At 45.5% G+C, this 24,982-nt stretch overlaps 1 protein-coding gene across 1 annotated transcript in view; it reads right to left on the reverse strand.

Annotated features, from left to right (window-relative positions):
- Terf2 (telomeric repeat binding factor 2) overlaps positions 1–11,877 on the reverse strand; it is a 28,003-nt gene extending 16,126 nt beyond the window's left edge. Inside the window, exons 1-3 of the mRNA XM_032887732.1 lie at positions 11,461–11,877; positions 11,271–11,366; positions 10,153–10,283 (exon numbers count right to left, since the gene is read on the reverse strand). Coding sequence (XP_032743623.1) covers positions 10,153–10,283; positions 11,271–11,366; positions 11,461–11,839 — 606 coding nt within the window. The 5' untranslated portion in view covers positions 11,840–11,877. The remainder of the gene's footprint in view (positions 1–10,152; positions 10,284–11,270; positions 11,367–11,460) is intronic.
- Positions 11,878–24,982: the final 13,105 nt, after the last annotated feature.

The raw sequence follows: 24,982 nt of genomic DNA on the forward strand, positions 1-24,982 counted from the left end.
TCCCATCGGAAGAGCAGAGACCCTGAGAGAACACATCACATACGGAAAGGCAGGGTGAGTGGACACCTGAGAGGACACTTTCACATGTAAGTACAGCCATCCAGGGCACATTCTGATGCCCATCAATAAGCAGGCACAACCGTAAACTCTTTGAAGAAGCAAAATTAACCATCTCCGGATGACCATGTTTATGTACATATCATTTCAGCATAAATACTGTTATACCTACTTTCTTAACACAGCTTTTATTTTTTATAAACCACAACAGTTCTATTAGGTTTAACTGCATTTAACTTGTACACAGAAAAACTCTTTAGGACATTATGGCATGAAATGTTAATACACATCTGTATCTGCAAGAATACAAATGTCCACTTTCTAAACTCTTTTTTTAAAAGATTTATTTATTCATTTATTATATATAAGTACACTGTAGCTGTCTTCAGATACACCAGAAGAGGGCATCGGATCTCTTTACAGATGGTTGTGAGCCACCATGTGGTTGCTGGGAATTGAACTCAGGACCTCTGGAAGAGCAGTCGGGTGCTCTTAACCGCTGAGCCATCTCTCCAGCCCCACTTTCTAAACTCTTCTTGTTGCTATTTTGTGTCTTTATTAAAAGCATAAAGTGGCACTATTTCTTGCTTTTTTTTAAGTAGGGTATCATCACATACCCTCAAGTCTCAGCCTCCCAAGAGCTGAGATTACAGACACTCGCCAGCAGGCTGTGCTCTGGCACCAGCTGTATTAAGGGTGCTTCTTTACCCTGCACAATGCGAGTCCACTGAGCTCTGGGCTGCCAGGGTTCCATTTTCTTGCGGTCGAGGACTACTGTATTGTTTGGAATATATTATAGTTTATTCATTTTATCCACTCAAGAACATCTGGTAGGTCACGGTTGAACAGAGATGATAAAACAGGTTTTGTGTGAACAACTCTTCAACTGTGCCATAAATATGCAGGAGTAGGATTCTTGGAGCACACTTGTTCAACAGGGTGAGTGGCAGCCAAACTCCTATGGTAGGGAACAGATGTACTACTTAGCATTTCTATCAGCAATGTGCAACTGTTTCAGTTATCCAAATCCTCCCTAACATTTGTTAATGCCCCACAGGGGTTCACAGCTCCTAGAGGTACTACAATCCCAGGCTGAAGGGCGGAGGGGACAGAGCAAGCTTCTAGCCTATCACTGAGCACCAAAAATCCATTTAACATATTGTCCTTGGACGGAGGAGAAAGTGTCGGATACTAACTGTTAAGAACAGATACTTGAGCCAGGTGGTGGTGGTGTGCACCATTAATCCCAGCACTAAGTAGACAGAAGCAGGTGGATCTCAGAGTTCTAGGCTGGCCTAGTTTACAGAGTGAGTTCTAGACAGCCAGGGCTATAACAGAGAAACCCTGATTTGAAAAACCCAACACCCCACTTCACTCCCAAGAGAAAAGAAAAATAGACTTTAGAGGCCAGAGAGAAGGTTCAATGGTTAAGAGTGCTTGCTACTTTGCAGAGGACCAGCGGTCAAATCCCAACACCCATGCCAGGAAGCTCACTGCCTATAATACAAACTCTAGGAGGTCAAAGCTCCTTTCTGGCTTTTTTGAGTACCTGACACACAGTACATATTCACACATTTCATTTCATTCATTAATTCATACAGGTTTTTTGCATTTTTTTTTTTTCGGAGCTGGGGACCGAACCCAGGGCCTTGCGCTCGCTAGGCAAGCGCTCTACCGCTGAGCTAAATCCCCAACCCCTTGCATTTTTTTAAAAAAAGATTTATTTATACGAGTATACTGTCACTTTCTTCAGACACACCAAAAGACGGCAACAGATCCTGTTACAGATGGTTGTGAGCCACCACGTGGTTGCTGGGAATTGAACTCAGGACCTTTAAGAATAGCAACTGCTCATGAGCACTGAGCCTCCTTTCCAGCCCCCACAGAGTAAAACAACGAAAGCATGTATTGGCCATTTAGGAAGTGAGAGGAGGAGGATTGGTAGTTCCATGGCCATCTTTCAGCTACTTATCAGTTAAACAAAGAGCCTAAGCTATAGAATATCCTATAGCGAAACAAGATAATATAGTTTCACTATTTAAAATCACAGGGCTAGAAGCTATCTCTACTGTTAAGAACATGTGCTGATCTTGCAGAGAACCCAGGTTCAATCTCAGGACCCACGTGGTAGCTCACAGCCATCTATAACTCCAGGTCCAGGGGATCTAATGATCTGATCTTGATGGACACCAGGCATGCACATAGTCTGTAGACATATAAGCAAGCAAAACAATGATACACATAAAAATGAAATAATCTCAGGGCTGGAGAGATGGCTTCATGGTTAAAAGTACTAGTTACTCTTCCAGAGGACCTGGGTTCAGTACTCAGCACCCCCATGGCAGCTCAAAACCATCTATAACTCCAGTTCCAGGGGATCTGACACCCTCACACAGACATGTGCAATCAAAACACCAATGCATGCGTGCATGCGCACACGCGCGCGCGCACACACACACACACACACACACACACACACATTCACTCACATAAAAACCCCTAAACTTAAAAACCTGACCAAGCTCCCAAGTGGATGTTATTAGCCAGGCATGGTAGTAGAATCACAGCGAGTGGATCTCTGGGTTCAAAGCCTATCTAGTAAGTTCCAGGCTAGGGCCTCAATAGTCTCAAAAACAAAAACAGAAACAAACACTGGCTCAGTGTAATAATAGCTCACACTCAAACCTCAGTGCCTGGGCTATCAGGGAGGAGGGAGGTACCTAGATTTAGACATACATATATAGTTCTTTATATATCATAGCTGTTGTCAGATATGACTTGCAAATATTTTCTTCCAGTTCTGTTTATTCTTCTAATATAGTGTTTCCCTCAGAACAAAAGTGGGTTTTTTGTTTGTTTCTCAAGACAAGGTTTTTCTGTGTAGCCCTGGACATCCTAGAACTTGCTCTGTAGCCCAGGCTGGCCTTGAACTCAAAGATCTGCCTGCCTTTGCCTCTGGAGTGCTGGGATTAAAGGCATGCACCATCATGCCCAGCTAGAACAAACATTTTTTTTTTTTTTTTCCGGAGCTGGGGACCGAACCCAGGGCCTTGTGCTTGCTAGGCAAGCGCTCTACCACTGAGCTAAATCCCCAACCCCTAGAATAAACATTTTTTGTCATGTATCAATTTGTCCTCTAGAAGATTCCTTTTAAAAGTTTGCTTGCTTGCTTGTTTGTTTGTTTATTTATTTTTAGTCATGTGTATGAAAAGGGCATAGGATCTCAGTTATAGATGGCTGTGAATAGCCATGTGAATTTAGCCAAACCAAGGTCTTCTGCAAGAACAAGTGCTTCTAACTACACCATCTCTCCAGCAAACCCCCACCCAAATTCTTTTGTCCAAGTAAGACACCCTTGTAATGTATTAGATCCTTAAACTCCTAAGTCTTCCAGCCTCCATTCCTAAGTGCAACACTGAAACACCAAACATGCAACACTGAGCTGGACTTGACGTGCTAGCTAAAACGACCTTCTTTTATGCTTTCTTCAAGTGATTCATGGTTTGAAGTTGAGCGTGGTGATGAATACCTTTAATCTTAGCACTTGAGAGGCAGAGGCAGAGGCAGAGGCAGAGGCAGGCATTTGAGGCCAGACTTCATAGGGAGGTCCATGAAAGCCAAGGTTACAAGGTTACCCAGTCTCAAAAAAAAGCAAAAACCACTAACAACAAAAGTTTCATGGTTTTAAAGTTTACAATTTCTTTGTGATCTATTTTGAATTGCATACCGACACCCCATTGTTTCAACAGCAACTGCTAAAGATTGCCCTTTTTCATTTAATATTTTAGTGATTGAAATGCCATTACGTTGTCAAAGATCCATCCGTCATATACGTGGTAAGGGCTTCTGGCTCCCCAGCATGCACTCTCTTGTTGTGGTTTGCCCTGGAGTTATCTGTATTTTGATGCTAATTCCACTGCCCCAAGGACAGCGGCCTAGTCTGGTACTCAGGAATCAGGTGACTTCACCAGAAACTTCTCCCCATTGAATTTGTAAAATAAAGGTGAGGAGCAGGTACAGGACAGAAGGAGGCCTGTCATTGGAGGAGAAGGCAGGATGGGCGGGAGAGAAGTTTGAAGGAAGAGGAGGAGACTAGGAGAGGAGGGAGAGGGAGAGAGAGAGGAGGGGAGAGGAGAGAGAGAGAGAGGAAGGGAGAGGGAGGGAAAGGGGAGAGGAAAGAGAGGAGAGGAAGGGAGAGGAGGGAAGGGGAGGGAGACAGAGGGAGAGAGGGAGGGAAGGGGAGGAAGAGAGAGGGAGAGAGGGAGGGAAGGGGAGGAAGAGAGAGGGAGAGAGGGAGAGAGGGAGAGAGGGAGAGAGGGAGAGAGAGAGAGAGAGAGAGAGAGAGCGAGAGAGCGAGAGAGAGAGTGAGAGAAGCTGTGGCAGAGACGAGAGAGAAGCCGGGGGAGGACTTGGAGGCTGATGTTAAGATTCTGCTCTGCGTATTTACAGGTTGTTATCAATGTTCCTAAGGGATGGATGGTACTGGGCTTTGTATGTTTAAGTGGGCAATTATATCTTATCAATTGGGTCAAAGATTATTGTGTTGTGTGTTCCTTTATGTGACAGTTTGTGTGTAGTAAAGCGGTGGTGGCAAGAGACACTGGGCCACCAAGGAGTTGGGATGTGTTTTCGCTGAGATAACTAGCAGATTATCTTGGGACACCGCGGTGCTGGACCTAGTGGGATAAAAGAACCAATACCTTTTTTTATTTATTATATTTTTACAACAACACTCTCTAGCACTCACCTACACTAGCCCTGGAGTCTCCTTACTCGACTCATCCCTATCTGTATCTTTTGTTCTGGTTACTTTAGTTCAGCCAAGTGTGGGGTGCTTGCCTTTAATCTCAGCATTCAGAGAAAGAGGCAGGCGGGTCTCGAGTTCCAGCCAGCCAGTCAGTAACAGCTACATAGGGAGACCCTGTCTGCAATCCCTAAGCTCGGGCGCACACATACACATACACACACACCCCACCCCCTGTGTTTTGCAGATTTGATCAGCACAGCTGCTGCCTAACAGGAGTGAAAGGATTTTCCTTCCATTATCTCAATCCATGGGAAGGTTCCAGAGGCCAGAAAGAGAAGGTCTTTTGAAACTCTTTCTGTTCATACTTGGAGTACACATCCAGGTGTCCAGGCTGCCTAACTGGAGTCCATTCTAGATAGCGCAAGGAGAAAATGGTAACTACTCCACACTAGTCTTGGCACAGTCTTAACTTCTGATCTTCTTCTCCTACCTCACCATTTACATCTGCATCCTCAGCAGCTGTTCCCACTGTGTGTGTCAGTAAGGAGAGACAGCCTCTGTGCTTTACTCCCCAGAACTGGAACACAGCCCACCCATAATTTCATTTGTGAGACAGGACAGGAAATGTGAATACTTTCAAATCCGAAGTTCATGCTGCAAGCTTGGCTTTGTGTTAATTTCCCATAGCTGTCAGAAAAATAATCCAATTCCTTCTCTCTTGTATTTATTAAGATTCTTAGATGGTAGCCTTATGAATGGTCTCCAATTAATTTAGACCTCTCTTGTATTTATTAAGATTTTTAGATGGTAGCCTTATGAATGGTCTCCAATTAATTTAGACACATTGGACATTACAAGCAGACTTTCAAAAACAGGTAAGGTAGATTTATAATGGGAAGAAATGCCAAACAACTAAGGCTAACCAAAATAAGCAGCAGCAGCAAAAAAACAGCAGCTGGGGAGAGCGGGGCCACACCACCCAGCACTGGGGACAGTGGGGCTCATCACCCAGCACTGGGAGGGAAGCAGAGGTATGCGGGTCTCTAGTTGAGGTCAGCCTGGTCTACAGGGGATTTTCTCTTCCCTGCCCTCTTTTCCACTTTACTTCTTTTTTAGAAGACAGAGTCTCCTTATACCCTGGCACTCACCATGCAGACTAGGCTAGCCTGTGGAACTCATGTTTGATCGCTGGGATTAGAGGTCTGAGTGCCTTCATGGGACAACTGTTTTGACAGCTTCTCCAGACACTGATGCTCATCTATGACTTCAGACTTTTCCTTGGGTGTTGGCATTGGGGGTTCATGTGGACATGGCAGCAAAGCGATCTGCTGTGGAACTATACCATGGCCCTTAGTTTGAAATAATCTTTATTTAGTGTGTGTGTGCATGGATATGTACCAGCGAATGTGCTATGGTGCTTATGTGGAGGTCAGGACAACATGTTCTAGTTGTTTCTCTCCTTCCTCCAGGTTGCACTAGGCTGGGTGTAAGGTGTAAGTTCTGGCTGTCAGGCGTGGTATGACAGCAGGTGTCCTCACCTGCTGAGCCAGCTCTCTCTTTTTTTAGATAGGATCTCACTAAGTTTCCCATGCTGACCTTGAACTTGCCCCAGCCTCCTAAAGAGCTAGGATTTACGGGCCACTCATTTACAGTCTTGCTCTTACACCAAACTTTACAAAGCAGATTCCCATTTTTTAAAAAAAGAGCTTTATTTTACTCCCAGCACTCTAAGGCTGGCCTGGCCCACAGAGACAGCCAGGGCTACACAGAGAAACCCTGTCTCAAACCCCAGCCCCCAGAATTATCTTATGTGTATGGGTGTCTTGCCTGCATGTATGTCTGTGCAGCAGGTGTGTGCAGTGCCTGAGAAGGCCAGAGAGCATCGGATCCCCTGCGACAGGAGCCGACATGGGTTGTGAGGCACAGGTGGGTACTAGGATCCTTTGTACCACTCTTCCCTGACCAACGAGCAAACTTAGCCACACCCTCCACCCTATGTAGTCTCACTAGGTAAAAGAGGCTGGCACCTGACTCTGCCACACCAGTACTGGAATTAAATAAGCTCACTAAGCACACTCACTGGCTCAGCGGGTAAAAGAGTTTGCCATAAAAACTGAAGACCTCAGTTCAATCCCTACCCTATGTAAAGGTAGGAGAGAACAGATTTCACAAAGTAGTCCTCTGATCATCGTAGATATCATGCACATGTACACAGACATACTTATTAATAAAAAACTTTTTAAAATGGAACTGGCCATTTAATAGAACTTGAGAGTGTATTCCGAGCGAGCCTCAGAGACCTCCAGGAATCAGAATGTGAATTGAGAAGTTCTAACTTAGTTTACTTGGTTAAAAGTTTTTTTTTTGGGGGTTGGGATTTAGCTCAGTGGTAGAGCGCTTTGCCTAGGAAGCGCAAGGCCTGGGTTCGGTCCCCAGCTCGAAAAAAAGAACCAAAAAAAAAAGTTTTTTTTTTGAATTACCCACAATCTTTCTTCCACCTTACTGTGGCAGGGTTACTCAATCAAACCTAGAACTCTAGATACAGCTGGCCTCCTCAGCTACCTGTCCTGGAGATCTTATCTCCTCCTTCTGAGGCTGTGTTATAGCACCCCCATGCTCTCCCAGCATTGACACCAGGGATGTGAACTCCAGTCAGTACTGAACCACTCACTGAACCATATCCCAGACCCTATTTTAATACTTTATTTTTCAAGACAGGGTTTCTCTGTGTAGCCCTGGCTGTCCTGGAACTCACTCTGTAGACCAGGCTGGCCTCGAACTAAAGAGATCTGCCCATCTCTGCCTCCCGAGTGCTGGGATTAAAGGTGTTTGTCACTACCACCCAGCATATTTTAGTATATTTTAAAATAAATTATTGTGCCCACTGTGATAGTGAATGTCTTTAATCCTAGTACTTGGGAGGCCTAGATACCAGAGGCAGATCTCTGAGTTCCAGACTAGCCTGGTCTAAAAGCAAGTTCCATATCAGCCAAGGCTACATACATAGCGAGACTCTGTCTCAAAAACAAAATAATAAATTACTGTAACAATTTGCAGAGCTTAAATGAACCTAGGCATCCCATAAGATTTTCTAAGATGCCCACTAAGAGACTTTAGGAACACTAAATGAGGAATTCAGAAATTTCAGAAATTTTTCAGAAGAAACAGAAGGGTGACATGGGTATCAAAGCAGAAGTGACCCAGGCTCTAAAGTAGTCCTCTGTGACCCTCACCTCCTGCACAATCCCATTGTAATACCGCACAGCTGTCTACAGTGTGACACAGTTCCATGTGTACACTAACCTATAGCTGGTTGACAGTGAGTACTGCTATTAGCCACATCAGATGTGGATCAGATCTTTCAGACCCTAGACAGGATCTTCTTACCACCTGAGGCTTGCTTACAACTCAAGATCCTCCTGCCTAAGCCTCCCGAGTACTGGGATTTCAAATAAGCATCAACAGTGCCAGCACCAGCTGAGTCTAAAATGACTGCAATCATGTGTGTTATTTCTGTAGTGCTAAGGATTGAATCTAGGGTCTCTCCTCCGTGAGGTACATAGAATACCACCAAGCCACAGCACTGCAACTCTGGCTGACAGTATAACTATAACTGTAAGAAATCCCAAGCCAGAGCCGCTTAGGTGGGCCACTAGCTTCCTGGTCCTTGGCAACGAAAGGCTAACAGTCACTGTTTCAAGCTGCTACGTCTTAGAGTACTTTGCTATACCGAAGGGACAATTACAGTAAGGGCCTGGAGAGAGCTTGCTTGTCTGCTACTGCTACAGTAGAACAGTCATGAGCCTCAATGTAGGTGGTGGGAACAGAGCCTGGGGTCTTTGAAGGAGCAGTCAGTGCTCTTCTTAACCACCGACTGAGCCATCTCTCCAGCCCCAGAGAGTTTAGGTTTCACTGACAGACATTACAAACAAAAATTTAGAACAGGAACACAATAACTTAGCTGGTTGTGTGGTATAAGCCAGCACTGATGAGGCCAAGTCAGGAGCACAGAGGCAGAGGCTACTCTGAATACAGTAAGACCCCATCTCACAACAAACTCCCAAATAAACAACAACAGAAAGAGACCCATGTGCTTAAGTAATAAGATTATAACATGTACATGCCTACAAGATCCTCTACAAAACAGGCCAGATTTCTACAAGGGTTGTACAAGTCACTATGGCCAAGTAACACTTCCTCCATTCAGTACAGTCTGAGCTATGCTCAGGGTAGCCTGGGTTTCTACTCCATTGCTAAGGACTTTTCTGGCCTTTCCCCCTCAACACAACCTGTCTTACCCATACTAAAAACCTACAGTGGGGGCTGGAGAGATGGCTCAGCGGTTAAGAGCACCCTACTACTCTTCCAGAGGTCCTGAGTTCAATTCCCAGCAACTACATGGTGGCTCACAAAAATCTGTAAAGAGATCCGATGCCCTCTTCTGGTGTGTCTGAAGACAGCTACAGTGTACTTATATATAATAAATGAATAAATCTTTAAAAAAAAACACCCACAGTGGATTATTCTTCCTCCTTGAACTGAATAACAATTATCCAAGCATGCTTTGGAACCAATAGTTCCTGCTCCAGATCCTTAACTGAACAGATATGTTTAGAAAACAAAAACAAAATATCTGAGTACCCTGCATAGAGCTAATGTCTTCTTGTGAAGCATTTATCTCTAAGACCTCGCCCTTTTCAGTTCTCTTCTGTTAGCCTTAACTTTTCTGCCACTCTTCCACCCCTAGCTATGCACATGCTCCCACACCCTCAGCCTGGATTACTAGAGAAGAACCCACAGCCACTTGGTTTGTTTAAAGAAGCCACCTGAACCCCGGAATTCCTGGACACTCCTCAACTTTGTTATTCTGGAGTACTTGTCTGTGCTACGCCTCGTCCAGGGTTGACTGTCTCTAGTCTAGTGCAGGGAATAGTCCTTAAGTCCTCCTTTCAGCAGTCAAAGAACTCAGTCCCACATTTCCCCAGACCCTAACCATTCCTTCTGGCTTATTACAGACAATGGCGACCAAACCCAGGACCAGAGATACTTGGGGGCCTCCTCGGTGCTCCTCAGTAGTACAATAACTTCCAAAACAGCAGTCTTCAATGTCAACCCACTTCCCAGTTTAATGTCACTCCTGCTAAGGCCACAAAGACAACCAAACTATACTCTCCATGCCTAGGGCACGTGTGAAGAGAGGACGTTACTTGTGCACGCTCACAAGCTCGCTCTCTCTCCACTTGCTCTTCCCTCTACCCACACAGAAAAGATTCCACAATGAGTCCTCACAGATCTCTGTTAGACAATAAATAAATAAATAAATAAATAAAGTAGCAAATGTGTCTTACAGCCTCCTTCACCAGTCTCCTGCTGGATTCAACCATTGAGTCTGTCAGTGTGAACTCTGTTTTAATCATCTCCAGCACATTGATAGCTGACTCCAGGGGTGTGAGCTCGGCTTCCATATCAAAGGAACAGTCTAGGACAGAACACAGTTTCCACTTTAAGCTTTTTGCTGTGGAGTAGCAAACGTCCAAAAGGTGTGCACAGCTATCAATGAAAGCATGCAAACGCCGTAAGACCCACTTGTATAAAGAATCATGCAAGCCAGGCATCTAATCTCAGCACTCAGGAGGCAAAGGGCAGAGGCCGACCTGGTCTATACAGTGAATTCGACAGCTAAGGCTATGTAGAGAGATTCTGTCATTTGAAAACAAATCAACAGCCCCGGAAAAAAAAAAAAAAAAAAACAAAACAAATCAAAAAAACCATCAACGAATAATAATACAAAAGGACCATACAAACTCAGTAAGATTTGCATTTATTTATGTACTTGATATATGGTCCAAATTAAAATCAACATATTCTTTTTTGTTTGTTTTCAAGACAGGGTTTCTCTGTGTAGCCTTGGTTGTCCTGGAACTCTCTCTCTGTAGGTCAGGCTGGCCACTACACTACATGGGCTTCAACGTATTTCAAGTGACTACCTTTCAATTCTTTTTGACACAGCTCAATTATAACGTATACATTAGACTCCAAAATCCAGAATAGCACATCTTTCTCAGATACAAGTGGCCAACAATGAAGGCAGTTTGTTAAAGAGCTGCCAAATTCAACTTGTGTATGTGTGTGTGTGGGGGGGGGTTCACACTTTACTATGCAGAGGAAGAGGGAGAAAGGTATGTCCTTATTGATGTAACTTACTTCTAGCAACAAAAATGGGTGTACAATTAACAGGTGGGAGAAAATAAAATAAAATAACAAAAAAACACATAAAACCAGCCAAGGAACTTTAACTGGAGAAAAGTAGAATTAGAGAATTCAACCACCTTTGAATGAAAAAGCCCTCCGCGGTGGAAACAGTAGTGCACTTTAACCCGGAATCTTTCAGTTCCGGATGTTAAGTTTGAAAATAACAAAACCCTACGTAAGTAAGCCCAGAAAAGAACACAAAGAATAGCCATACCTAAATTTTCTCCTTCTTCAATGCGCGATAGACACTGCATAACCCGCAGCAACCGGGACACCGTATGCTCCTTCCCCAAGGGCCTGACAAGCAACGCTGGGAAAGAAGACATGGTTGGCTCTGCGAGCCCCGGACCCCAAGTCATGCCCCCACAGACCTTGTCCTCCCCGCGGCCCGAGCCAGCCCTCACCCTGCATGATGTCCCGGATCTGCCTGAAGTCCTGGTACCGGCTACTCCGAAAGGCCCGCAGCGCCTCGTGGAAGTAGAACTTGAGCACCCAGCGGTTGACCGCCTCCTCCAGCCGAGCTTCCCCCGCGCCCCGCTCTGCAGCGCCTCCCAGCCCCGGCTCGTGCCGCCCCCGTCGAGCCCGCCCGCCGCTGCGCGATGCTCGCCGGTTCGCCGCCCTCCCGCCGTTGTCGCTGCTCCCGCCTCCTCCCGCCATCGTGTTCGACCGCCGAGCGCCCTCCCCGCCCTCCCCGCTGGGCCGTTTCCTTGGCTGTGACGCCATCGGGTCACGCACAACGCCCGGGCCGGAAGCAGGGCCCGCTGTTCCGGCTCCCGCAGCCATGATACCGACGGGTTTCCAAGCCGCCCGCGGGCTTCTGGGAGGGAAAGGACCGAGGTGGAGGGGGGGGGGTGTCCACCCACCTCCTCGGCATCCGTAGTTCCCGTTGTGTCTGCTGCAATGCTTGCTGGGGATTGCAGTCCAGACAGCCCAGCCAGGTGCGCTATTTTAAAGACTACGCTCCTTACTTGGGACCCTGTAAAGAATACGAAAAATAAACGCATGCATAGTGTTAGACATTTCGCAAATTGTGAAAAGCAGTACAATAGGAAAAAAGTTACTTTGTTTTGAGACAGAGACAGTCCTGCTTGGCTTGGAACTCAAGACATAGAGTTTGAACTTGGCCTCTGCTTTGCAGTACTGATATTAAAGGAGATAGTGCCAACTTGACCAGACTTTTTAAAAAAAAAACAAAACAAAACAAAACATGGCTTTGTTCTGGGAATTAGCTCAGGAACTAACCATTCTAGTGCAAGCACTTATCAACCGTGCACTCTCCCCTCATCCCGACCCTCCACCCCCCCCCCCCCCCCCCCCCCCCCCCCCCCCCCCACCCCAATCCCCAACCCCTGTTGGTCTTTCTTAACGGAGCTAAACTATCTGCCTTCACATCCTGACAGTTCTGCTTGTTATTGTGTAAACCTTGTGGAAGTTACTTCCCCATTTGTGTACCTGTGCCCCTTTCTGTCAAGTGTACATAATAGAGGTACATCGTGGGGATTGTATTAAAATGAGCTGAATTACTGTTTCTGGTTCCTGTAGCCCAGATTCAGCTTGTAAGAGTTCAACAGATTCGTGTCTGTGTGTGTGTGTGTGTGTGTGTGTGTGTGTGTGTGTGTGTGTGTGTGTGTGTGTGTGTGTGTGTGTGTACATGGATATCAAGGATAACTTTTTAGAAGTTGGTTCTTGCCTTTCATTATGTGGGTCTGAGGGATTAAAAATCAAGTCATCTGGTTTCGTCTTTGGCAAGCCTCTTTACCCACTGAACCACCACCACCACCTCCTCCTCCTCCTCCTCCTCCTCCTCCTCCCCTCCTCCTCCTCCCCTCCCCCCCTCCTCCCCCTCCCCCCTCTTCCCTCCCCCCCCCTCCTCCTTCTCCTCCTCCCCCCTCCTCCTCCTTCTTCTCCTTTTTTTTTTAAAGAATTATTTATTTATTTTATCTATGTGAATACACTGTAGCTCTCTTCAGACACACCAGAGGAGGGCAATGGATCCCATTTCAGATGGTTGTGAGCCACCATGTGGTTGCTGGGAATTGAACTCAGGACCTGTGGAAGAACAGTCAGTCCTCCTAACCACTGAACCTTCTTGGTGATCTTGGATTCCAAGTACTTTTCAAGAAGCTATTTTAACCAACTCATCCAATGGATACTTGGAAAATCTATTTTTGTTCACACACAAAAATCTGATTTTAAGCTTGGTGCAGTGGTCCATGCCTTTACATCCAGTGTAAGTGTTACAGCTCTGAGCAGGAAGGTATCCTGGCAGTCAGGAGCCAAGGAATACCACAAAGTCAACGGCACAACAAGCCTCTCACACAAGAGATTTATTGGGAAGGAAGAACCCAAACTCAGGTGAGCAGCAGCAGGATACTGTACAGAAGATGGGGTTTATATAGGATTTCTTGGGGTGAGAGTGGAGCTTTCTAGGATGGGTTTTCAAGCCCAGAGCTTGAACTTTTTACTCTGTAGGGTGGGGGCTGGCAGGGTCCAGCCATTAGAGCAGTAAAGTATTCTGTGGATAGAACTGACTGTTGGAGATCCTCAGGGGGTGAGGCCTGACTACTGTGTCACCTGTTGGGGCTTACACCCAGAACTCTTTTTCCTTTTATAATTGGATAAATTTGTTTCTTTACGGCTCTGCCCTGGCAGGGGAAGGTTTCTCTAGAAAAAGTATTACAGTTCTCCTTCAGCAGGGGAGGTTTCCACAGAGAAGGTGTTACAGCTCTGCTCTGGGAGGCATCCTGTCAGTCGGGGGCCAAAGCAGATCACAAAGTCACCCTGTACAGCAAACCTCACACAAGAGATTTATTGGGAGGGAAAACATTCCCAAAGGGTGGCTGCCTCTGCTTGGGTGAGAAGCAGCAGCGAACTGAACAGAAGGAAGATATATAGGGTTTCTTGGGGTGGTGTGGGGTGGGGCTCTCCAGGGTTGACATTTCCAGAATGGGGATTGGTGGGATTTCAAGGAAGTGTGTCACTGCGAAGGCAGGGTTTCGAGGTCTTAAATGCTCATGCTCCACCCAGTGTGAAACACATCCAGTATCCTTCTCGCAGATCAAGATGTAGAAGTCTCAGCTCCTTCTCCAGCACCGTGTCTGCCTGGATGCTGCCCCGTTTCCCACCACAATGGTCATGGACAAAGCCTCTGAAACTGTAAACCAGACCCAAATTAAATGTTTTCTTTTATAAGAGTTGCCTTGGTCATGGTGTCTCTTCGCATCAACAAAACCCTAAGACAATATATGTACAGATATAGAAAGCCTCAGTATGAGAAGCCCATGTGGACCCTCTAATGGCCCTGAATGTTAGTTTTCCCTCCCTAACCCATCCCTTCCATCCTGCTTCCCATTCAATTCTCCCACTCCAGTCTCCTCTCTCTCTCCATAACAACATATTCTATTTTCCCTTCCTTGTGAAATTCCCCTTCCCAAGTCCTTTATTAGGTACCTAACCCATGTGGTTACATGAACTACAACACCCACGAGGAAGGCTTAAGAGCTAGCCACCACATAAAAAAGAAAGCATCCAGATCTCTTTTTCTGGGCTTGGGTTACATCACACGGATGATTTTTTTCTTTCTAGTCCCATCACTCACTTGTGAATTTCATAATTTTTAACAGCTGAATAATATTCTACTGGGTAAATGTACCAGATTTTCTTTATTCGGTCATCTGTTGGTGGACATCTAGGCTGTTTCCAGTTTCTGGCTCTCGTGAATAGAGCAAAGATTGAGTATGGTGAGCAAGTGTCTTTGTTAGCAGAGGTACAGTCATTTGGAAATATGCTCAAGAATGACATAGCTGAGGTAGATCTATATTCCCAGCTCCCTGAGGAACCACCACACTGGTTTCTACAGTAGCTATACAAGTTCGCACTTCTACCAACAATGAATAAATGGCCCCTTTGCCCTGCATCCTCACCAGCTTGAGCTGTCATTTGTTTTATTGATCGTGGCCATTCTGACAGATGTAAGATAAAAATCTCAAAGTCATTTTAATTTGAGTTTTCCTGATGGCTGAGGATACTAAACACTTCTTTGTTTCTCTGACATTTGTGTCACATCTTTTGAGAGCTCCTTGCTTAATTCTGTTCCCCAATTTTTTAAAGTTGTTTTTGTTTGGGCTTTTTTTCCCCTTTGAGACAGGGTTTCTTTGTGTAACCTTGGGTGTCCTAGAACTCACTCTGTAGACTAATAGGCAGGCTTAAAACTCATGGAGATCTCTCGTGGCAATTTTGGAATTTTGGTTTCCTTAAAAAAAAAATATAAGAATGTGTTTTTGTTTCTACTCCCAGGTGTGGAATATGGGGCTGCTCCAGATTGTCCACAGCAGCTGACTGTGATTTTTTTTTTTTTGGTTCTTTTTTTCGGAGCTGGGGACCGAACCCAGGGCCTTGTGCTTCCTAGGCAAGCACTCTACCACTGAGCTAAATCCCCAACCCAGCTGACTGTGATTTGCCTGGTGCTTTAGCAGGGGTGTGATTCTGCCACCACAGTATTGACGTTGTGCGGTGTTTGGAATTCTGGGGACTTTTCAAAGGGTATATAAATGCCAGAGCCTGAGAGGTCGAGTGGGCTGTTGGTTGTGGGTTAAGTAGTTGTGTGTAGATCAAGCTTGCCCCAAGGAACTCAATACCCTAATCAGCAGGAAGTAGTCCAATGGTAACGTCATCCCCCTTCTTTTCTTTTTTTTTTTTTTTTTTTTTTGTTTTTTTTTTTGGTGCTGGGGCCCGAACCCAGGGCTTTGCGCTTCCTAGGCAAGCGCTCTACCCCTGAGCTAAATCCCCAACCCCATCCCCCTTCTTTTCTATCCTCTTCTCTCTTATCTAGTGTTAGGGGGTTGAAAGAGAGGAAAAGGAGTAGGGGGGCGATAGAAGAAAGAAGAACCCACAAAGTTGCAAAAGACTGGCTATAGAGATCAGCAAGAGCTGGGATTAAAGGCTGTGCCACCACTGCCCAGCAGTTTTTTTTTCCTTGACGTTCTTTTGTTTGTTTGTTTAGTTCTTTATATAGTTTCGATATTAAGCTACTGTCAGATTCAGATGTATAATTAGTAGAGATCTCTTCCCATTGTGTAGCCTGCCACTTTGCCTGTGTGATGGTGTCTTCTTCCATACAGAAGCTTTTCAACTTCATGAGGCCCCACTTAGTACCTGTTGGTCTTATGGCCTGTGATGTTGGTTAGACCCAGCACTCTTCTTCCCCTTCCTCTTTCTTCCTCTTCCTCCTCTCTCCTCTTGAGACAGGGTTTCTCTGAGTAACAGCCCTGACTGTTCTGGAACTTGCTTTGTAGATCAGGGTTGGCTTTGAATTCACAGATGTATTAGTCTGGGTTCTCTAGAGTCACAGAACGTATGGAATGTCTCTATATGTTAAAATTAGTAGAATGACTTACAGTCTGTGGTCCAACTAATCCAACAATGGGCAGCTGTAAATGGGTAAGAAGTCCCTTGAGGCTAGGTGTTTCAGCTGGTCTTCTGTACAAGCTGGAATCCGGAAGAAGTAGATTCCAACAGCTGTGCTGGCCAGTGCAATCACACAAAGAGGAAAGCCTCCCCTCCTCCATTGTCCTTATGTAGGCCTCCAGCAGAAGGTATGCCCCAGATTAAAGGTGGGTACCACCACAGCTGGACCTAAACTGTGCTTTATTTGGAACTTTCTCTGTCCCAGTCTAGCCTTGAATACAGAGATCTGACTGCCTCTGTCTCCTGGATTAAATGGATGCACCACCTTGCCTGGGCATAAGCTTTTCATGGCCACTGTGCCTCAAGGTCCCAGTCAAAAGCTTGTGCCTTCCAGCCTCAAGATCTGGATCACAGGATGTCTTCCATTTCCAGACTGTAGTTCATTCCAGATACCGTCAAGGTGACAACCAGGAATAGCCATCACAATCCACCCCTTGTCAACTTGAAAGGAAGCATATCTCATGTCCAAATGGAAACAGTAACCAGCTCATAAATACTCCTAACATGACATAATTATCCTACGTATAACGGCAAACGCATTGTAAATTTAGATCAGGTCATCATCCCTTGGGAAACATCCTTTTTATAACAAAATAAAACAGGAGCACTCATGTCACTTATAATCCTTGTTTCTGCAATCAGTCATGTGGCCTTGGATGGTGTTAATACCTGCCTTTCTCTACTACCCATTCTGTATTTCCTCCATCCTCTACAAGTACCTCAGCAGGTCTTGGCTCTTTTCCTAGAGGAGTGATCCGTATCTTCATTTCTGATGGATCCGTCCCCTTGTCATCCTGCTTGGATTAGGCTGTTGTAGTTTCCCATTGACTTTAATCACAGGACATGACAGTACTAAGAGATGTCCTAAGGGAGCTCCTGCACTCCAGACATAATCCTTCTTGCCTCCATTATGGAGAGGCAATCCAATCTCCCCATGGTAATCTGGATCTATCGCCCCTCCTGACACTGTTATTCCTTTCCTAGCCTGTTGGTTAAGGGCATTAGAAGCCCCAAATGACCAGGAAGAAGACTAAGCTTCCAGGTCAATAGAATGTTGTGGCTCCCGGCAGAAGCATGCCCTGCTAGGCCAGCAGAACTGAGGGTAGCAGGAACAAGAAGCAAGGACACTCCTAGTGGGTCACTAGGAGTGGTAATAAGTGCAACGATTCCCTTTTCCAGCCCTTGATTCCTGGACCCACAGATCCTGGCTATGGGAGAAACTGTACCACATATTAGACTTTGATTCAAAGCATATTTTTTATTTAAAGCATATTCTGCCTTTTGGAGAACTCTGGCCCAGCCAACCAGGCTCCTGCCACATAATTGGTGCTGTAACTGTTGTCTTCAAAAGACATTTCATCTTTCTATCAGTTGCTTCAGGATGGTGGGAACGTGGTAAGACCAGCGGATTCCATGATCATGGGCCCGCTGTCACACTTCTCTGGCTGTGAAATGAGTTCCTTGGCCAAAAGCAATACTGTGTGGAATACCATGATGGTGGATAAGGCATTCTGGAAGTTCACGGATGGTGATTTGGCAGAAACATTACGTGCAGGAAAGGCAGATCCAGAACCAAAATAAATATCTACTCCAGTAAGAATGAAAGATTGTCCTTTCCATGGAGGAAGTGGTCCGGTGTACTCAACCTGCCACCAGGTTGCTGGCTGGTCACCTCGAAGAATGGTGCCCTATCTGGGGCTCAGTGTTGGTCTCTGCTGTTGGCAGATCTGGCATTCAGCAGCAGCTGTAGCCAGGTCAGCCTTACTGAGTAGAAGTCCATATTGTTGAGCTCACGCATAAGCCCCATCTTGGCCACCATGGTCACATCGTTTATGTGCCCATTAAGCAATGACAAAGATGGCTGGGGAAAGAGGCTGACTGTCCACACAACAGGCAGTCTTAGCCACTTGATTACTGAACTCTTCCTCAGCTGAAGTCACCTTTTGGCAAGGGTTTCCATGGGACACCAATATCGTCACATGCTTTGCCCATTATAATAACTACTTTCTTTACCTTGCCTCTGGCAATTCAGTGCTGCCACCTGACCTCTGCCACCTCGGGGCCCAATTAAACCCATTGCCTTTAATTCTTCCAATTGAGCAGCAGCCTCTCCAACCCTAAGGAGACAAGGAAAGGGTGACAACAAAATTTAAATGAGCTGGTGCCCCTCTCTCCAGTTTGCGTCTTACAGGATTCGTGAAGAGCATATCTTTCAGGCCTTCTCGTTATGGAGGATTAGGTTTTGCACAGTGTTCCCACTCTAGCACTGCAGTTTCCCTGAGCCTGAAAAATCCCTTCATCAACACTAAGCTAAGAAAAAAGAAATCAGGCATCTCCAACTCCTTTTCAGGAGGCCATCTTTTGATAAATGCTTCAGCCAACCGTTCAAATAAACTTCTGACACCTTTTTTAATTGCATGGGTTTCTATATTAAACCTAGAATCCAGCCTAGGCTGGCCTCGAACCCCTGAGCCTCCCATGCTTCCATTCCCAAGTGCTGGTATTCCCGAACACCTGGCGCTGGTCTAGTTTTTTAAAAGTCTCAGTGTCTCATGGTTGGACCAATGTCCTCCTCTAGCTACTGTAAAAGTGACTTTTACTCGTCTGTCATAATTGTCATCTCCAAGGCTTACTACCTCAGACTTTGACCCTAAGCCTGGTCCTGGAAACTTCTAGCTTCCATACAATCTAATCTAGGCCTCAAATATTTTCAGCCTCTGAGACTTGCTGCTGAATAAGCTCACCCTTTCTAGTTCTCTCTGAGCTCTGACTGAATGGTTCGACTCAGCTGTTCTGCTCAAAAATCCCCTCAAGGCTGACTGATTCTGATTCAGTCTCCCCCCTCCCCCCAGCCTCTCCTGAATTGCTCAGCTTGGCCTCGTACGAACTCTGGCAATCTGTTCTAATCTTCTGGCTTCTTCTCCTTCTCTGGTTCATTCTGTCTTCACTGTGTCTAGCTTGTTCTCTCCGCAAACTGTCTCTGTACCACTGTCTTGGTGAAAACTGCCTTCTCCCTTTTTCTCTGCATGACTCCCTCTTAAGCAGCTTCCCTTTCCTCTATTCTCCTGAGCATATGCTATTCTGTAAGACCTCTGATTTTCTGCCACTCAATTAGACATCACTTTCAAATACGGGTGCTTCCTTGTACAAACTAATTTTACCTTTGTTGTTTGCGATTAAAGGGCTGAGGCACACACAACTAGAAATGGTTTTTCCAGTAAACAACACAATCTTGGGGTTCCCGGTGTGACCAAACATCCTGCAACAATCTCCCACAAATACCCAGAAAAGTCTAGGGAATTACTTTGTGGAGTTCGGTTACTCCGTGTGCTACAGTATTCTCCAGCAGGGGGCAGAGTGGTGTAGGGGAAAGGCCGCCTTGGCTGGGTTAAGAACCGGCAAGCCTTAGATCTCTGCTTGCTTTACTTGGGTCAAAATTGCTTGACTTGGGTCAAAATTTAAGTTTTGGGAGTCTAATTTTTCCCATCTACTTGAGAGGCCAGTGTACCAAACAGACAACTTATACAGCTGTAGGTAAGATGCGAACATGAAATACTACCGAATTCCAGAGCGATCAACAATGCTTCTTTTTGTTTTTGCCGATCTGTAAATGCAAATGTGTATGTGTGTTTGTATGTGTGCAGATATGTGTGTGTCCATGTGTGCACAGCATGTGGGTAGGCATGAGGTTGACATAGGAATCTTTCTTTTACTTTTATTTTGTTGTTGTTTTTGCTTTGGAGACAGAATCTCACGAGGTAGCCCGTCTGGCCACACTCTGGAACTCACTTTGTAGACCAGGCTGTATTTGAACTCACAGAGATCTGCCTGCCTCTGCTTCTTCTCAAGTACTGGGATTGGAGGCATGGTAACCCAGGCGTAGCACAGTTTTCTTGTTTTTGTTTTTGTTTTTTTTCGGAGCTGGGGACCGAACCCAGGGCCTTGCGCTTCCTAGGCAAGTGCTCTACCACTGAGCTAAATCCCCAACCCCTAGCACAGTCTTAAAAGTCAGTAATGTTCATTGTCAGGGAAGGTGCGTTCGGCGCCATTGATGGTGGGAGTGTCAATCGATAGCCAATCAATACAACCTTTAAAGACAGAAACTCAGAAAAGGAACAAGCCATCATGATTCCATTTTTAGAAATTATTCCTGGAGGAAGAATCATGAATGGGCACAGGTTAAGGATTTTCACCGGGGATCACTTATAATTTAGAAAAAATACAACAGAAAAGGTCTGATAATAGAATTATTAAATAAATCATGGTATGGGTCATACTTAGGAATCTCATTCTGTGATTAAAAGACCGGCATCCCTGTCTAACTAACTAACTAACTAACCAACTAACTAATTAACTAAGTGCCCTACAATTATTTCATGGTCAATATATAAAGGAAAAAGAATAGAGCAATACAAATTTAATGTATAAAATATTCCTGGCTCATGGGCTACTGATGCCTGTCTGTAACCTCAGCTGAGGCAGAAGGATCTCAAGTTCTAGGCCCGTTTGGCTACAGAGCTGGTTCATCTCAAGTTGCCTGGGCAACTTATAAGACTTTCAGTCAAAATAAAAGTTAAAAAAAAAGCCTCCTCTTTCTCCAATGTGAGTCTGCAGTCATTAATACCACTGCAAAAGTAGTTTCCTTGCCCTTTACAGTCAATGGGAGCACAAATCACCCACGTCCACATGGCCTCTGGCTTCAGCAGGTGCCACGGGCAGGCCTCAGCTAGGTCTCGGGAGGCTGTACAGACCAAGGACATCATCATGGCCCTTGGCGGCAGCACAGACCACATCTACTTCGTCTCAGGTGGCTGCACAGACCATTCACATATACATGATCCCTGGTGGCAGCACAGTTCATAGACATCATCTACATGGCTTCAGGTGACAAAAGCAGACCACGGACATCTATACCGCCTTCAGTGGTAACACAGGCCATGGACCACGGACCGTAACGTGACCTCCTGTGAGAGCACAGACTACGAACATCCACCTGGCCCTCCATGGTAGCATGGCCCGCTGTTGGGTTACCTTGTGAAGGTGTGTCTCTATTTTTCAATCGTCAATTCTGCACAGGCAGAGAATTAAATGCTGATTGGTTGTAATAAAGATCTGACGGCCAATAGCTGGAGCAGGAAGTGGAGGGCAGAACTTCCGGGCAGACGGTCTGTCTCAGGGAAGAAAGCAGAAGTGAGAGGTTTGGAAAGTGGACATGGAGGGGAAAGAACAGATACGGACCCCAGTGGAGCAGAGAAAGGTATAGAGCTAATCACGTGGCTGGCTGTACACTAGATAGTTGGGTTAAGTTAGATGAGCTAGCTGGGAGACTGCCCTAGTAAAGGCCCGAGCTTTAAAATATTAGAAGACCTCTTGTCTTAAACTGCTGGCAGGTAGAGAAAGTTCCCTCGTAAGCCTCGGACATTGACATGGACTCCAGCGGCAGCCCAGACCACGAATATCAGTATAAACCCCATTATGCTTCAACACTGCTTGGAGCAGCTGCCGGGTCTCGGACACCAGCAGGGCGTCTGAGAAAAGCACATACCATGGAGACCCTCCCTTCAAGGAGGTCCAATCCAGAAAATGAATCATTCTTCATCTGGGGCAAGGGTGATCGTGCGGCTGGGCTGTGTGCTCTGGGGCTGAGTCTGTGCAAGCTCCAGGCTGTTGCACACCAACCTTCTGACCCTATTCAACAATGACGTGTCCCCTGTCACCCGCAGCCGGAAACCCTCTCTCACCTGTCACCGATCGATCTCTAGTTCCATCTCTCTCCACCAGGCACATACCAGTTCACCCCCCTCTCTTTCCCACCTCTCCATCACATATTTGTTCGTCGTGATGACATTGGAAGCCACAGTGTGTCACACAGTATTTATCACCCCCCTCCCTGCCCCCAAACAGCTTTACATGCAAATATTCATTGTAAGGAGTCGTTGGTTTGGTTCAAGGTTTGTGGTTTCTGAAGCACTATGAATCCTGAACCATTGCTGTGACACATCACACATATCCTGCTGTTGTCCTGAGTCAGGGTGATCTTGCAGCTAGGCAGGGCACCTGGGGCAGGTTTTTGTGCAAGCTCTAGGATACTGCTGCACCTCTTCCTGCAGCCCCAGGCTCAGCCGGGCTGAACCTTTGTGCTTTGCAGACAGCACCATTGCCCCGTGTCCTTCATCTCCCAGTAGGGGAGGCAGCTCACTGCATAAGCCCCAGGCCAGACCCCAGGGACCAGCCTAGGACCAGCAGTTCTCAGCCACATCCTGTAATGATGTCTGTTCCTCCATGTGCTCCAGAAGCTCACAGACAGAGTAGACGTTGGCGTGGACGGACTCCAAACACTGGATCTGGGCTGAGAAGAAAGCCAAGTTGTTGAAAAAAAAAAAAAAAAAAGAGTACATGTTTTTAATTTCAGCACTCAGGAGGCAGAGATTGGCAGATTTCTGTAAATTTGAGGCTAGCCTGATCTATGGAGGGCTACATTAAAACAAAACAAAAACCATTACATGGGATGCTGGAGAGATAGCTCGGCCATTAAGAACACTGGTTCCTCTCCACCTCCCCAGGACCCACATGGTAACATGATTACCATCAATAACTCCAGTTCCAGAGGGTTCAAAGGCCTCTGTGGGCTCTGCATGCACATAGTACAGACATACATGTAGGAATCACACATAAGCACGCACACAGACACACACACATGCAAAAAAATTTTTTTTAAAGTCTGGGATTTTTCTTAGCTCATTTGTTAGGGTGTTTGCATAGCATGCATGAGTCCCAGGATTGCAGAAAACTGGACATGGTAGCACTCGGTTTAAATCTTATCTATTTTAAAATCCAAGTTCAATTTAATTATTGAGAGACAAAAAATCTCACCACATAGCCTTTGTTTTGGGGACCTGGGATTAGAACCCTGGACTTTGAACATGCTAAGGATAGTCACTACCAGCAAGTGACATTCTCCCATCCTAAATTTGATTTTAAATTCACACCTGCTTGATAGTAGTAAGATAAAATGACGAGGGATTTGATTAGTGTTCTTGAAGTTCGTATAAACAGAATCTCACACTGAGCACATCTTCTGTCTCGTTTCTTTTGCACATTGTCTTTGAGATCGATCCACGCAGCTTCTTTTTATAGCTGAGTATTGTGTTTCTTTGTGTGAAAGTCCACAATTTTACCCATCCATTCTCTTGTTGATAGACATTTGGATTGTTGCCAGTTTTGGACAATTAGGAAAAAGACTGCTATGAATATGCTAATTCGAGTTTAAAGAAAAAAATGTACACATCGAACTTTTAGATGTTAGCTGGAGACTGCTCACAGAGAGGGATACGTCATTTTAGTTTCTTTTCTGTATTGTGGGAAAAAGAAAACAAGGCCAGATTCATCTCCTCAATCCTTACTTGTTCCTCAATCCATCACTTGTTCTCCTTACTTTAGCCCAGTGACAGGGTGGGAGGAACACACTTGTGGTTGTCAAAAATATCCTCTATCTGGGTCTGGATAGTTAAGAGTAGGCAGTGCTCTTTGTCAGGTTCGATTCCCAGCATCCACATGGCAGTCACAGCTCACATTTGCCTATAACTCCAGCTCTAGGAGATCCGACATCCTCACACAGACATACACACAGGCAAAATACCATTCAGAAGATAAAAAAAATAAATAAATCACTTAATTACTTTTAACAAAAGAAAGAAAAATATTTCTATCAAGCACTCTGTGGTTTATCTCTAAAACTTAAAACATTGTTGTAAAATTGTGTGTGTGTGTGTGTGTGTGTGTGTGTGTGTGTCGCTCGCACAGGCACCCTCATATGAGCGCTTTCCTTGTAAGCAGAGCTGGCTGTGGAGGTCAGAGGAGGGTCTGGCTCCCCTGGAGCTGCAGCGACAGGTGTTGCCAGCTACCCGACAGTCCTTTGCAAGAGCAGCCTGTACTCTTGTTGGGCATCTCTCCAGGCCTTCGGTGCAATCTATTTTATTCTCTTTTTAAAAATAAGTTTGTTGTGGCTTAGCAGGGAGTGACAGGAAGCTAACTAGGAGTTCAAGATCAGCCTGGACTACATAATAGGACTGTCTCAAAACAACAACAACAACAACAACAACAACAACAACAACAACAACAAGGTTAGGAACACCTGTCTCCCATTGCTCTTGCAGAGCACCTGAGTGACCCCAGGACACCCACACAGTGGGTCTCCACCATCCCTAACTTCAGTTCCAGCAGATCCAGCATCTTCTGACCTCCAAGAGGATCAGGCAAGTATATGGTTTATATATATACCTGCAGACACAAACATTCTTGCCTATAAAATACAATAAATATAAACATTAAAATAATAATAATAATAATAAACATAAATGGGGGGTGGTCAGGGGTGGTGGCACATGCCTTTTTAAAATTCTTTTTCTCATTGAAAAGTTTTTTCACACAACGTGTTTTGATTATGTTTCTCCTTCCCTC

This window comes from Rattus rattus, chromosome 17, assembly GCF_011064425.1.
Source record: "Rattus rattus isolate New Zealand chromosome 17, Rrattus_CSIRO_v1, whole genome shotgun sequence".
Lineage (NCBI taxonomy): Eukaryota > Metazoa > Chordata > Mammalia > Rodentia > Muridae > Rattus > Rattus rattus.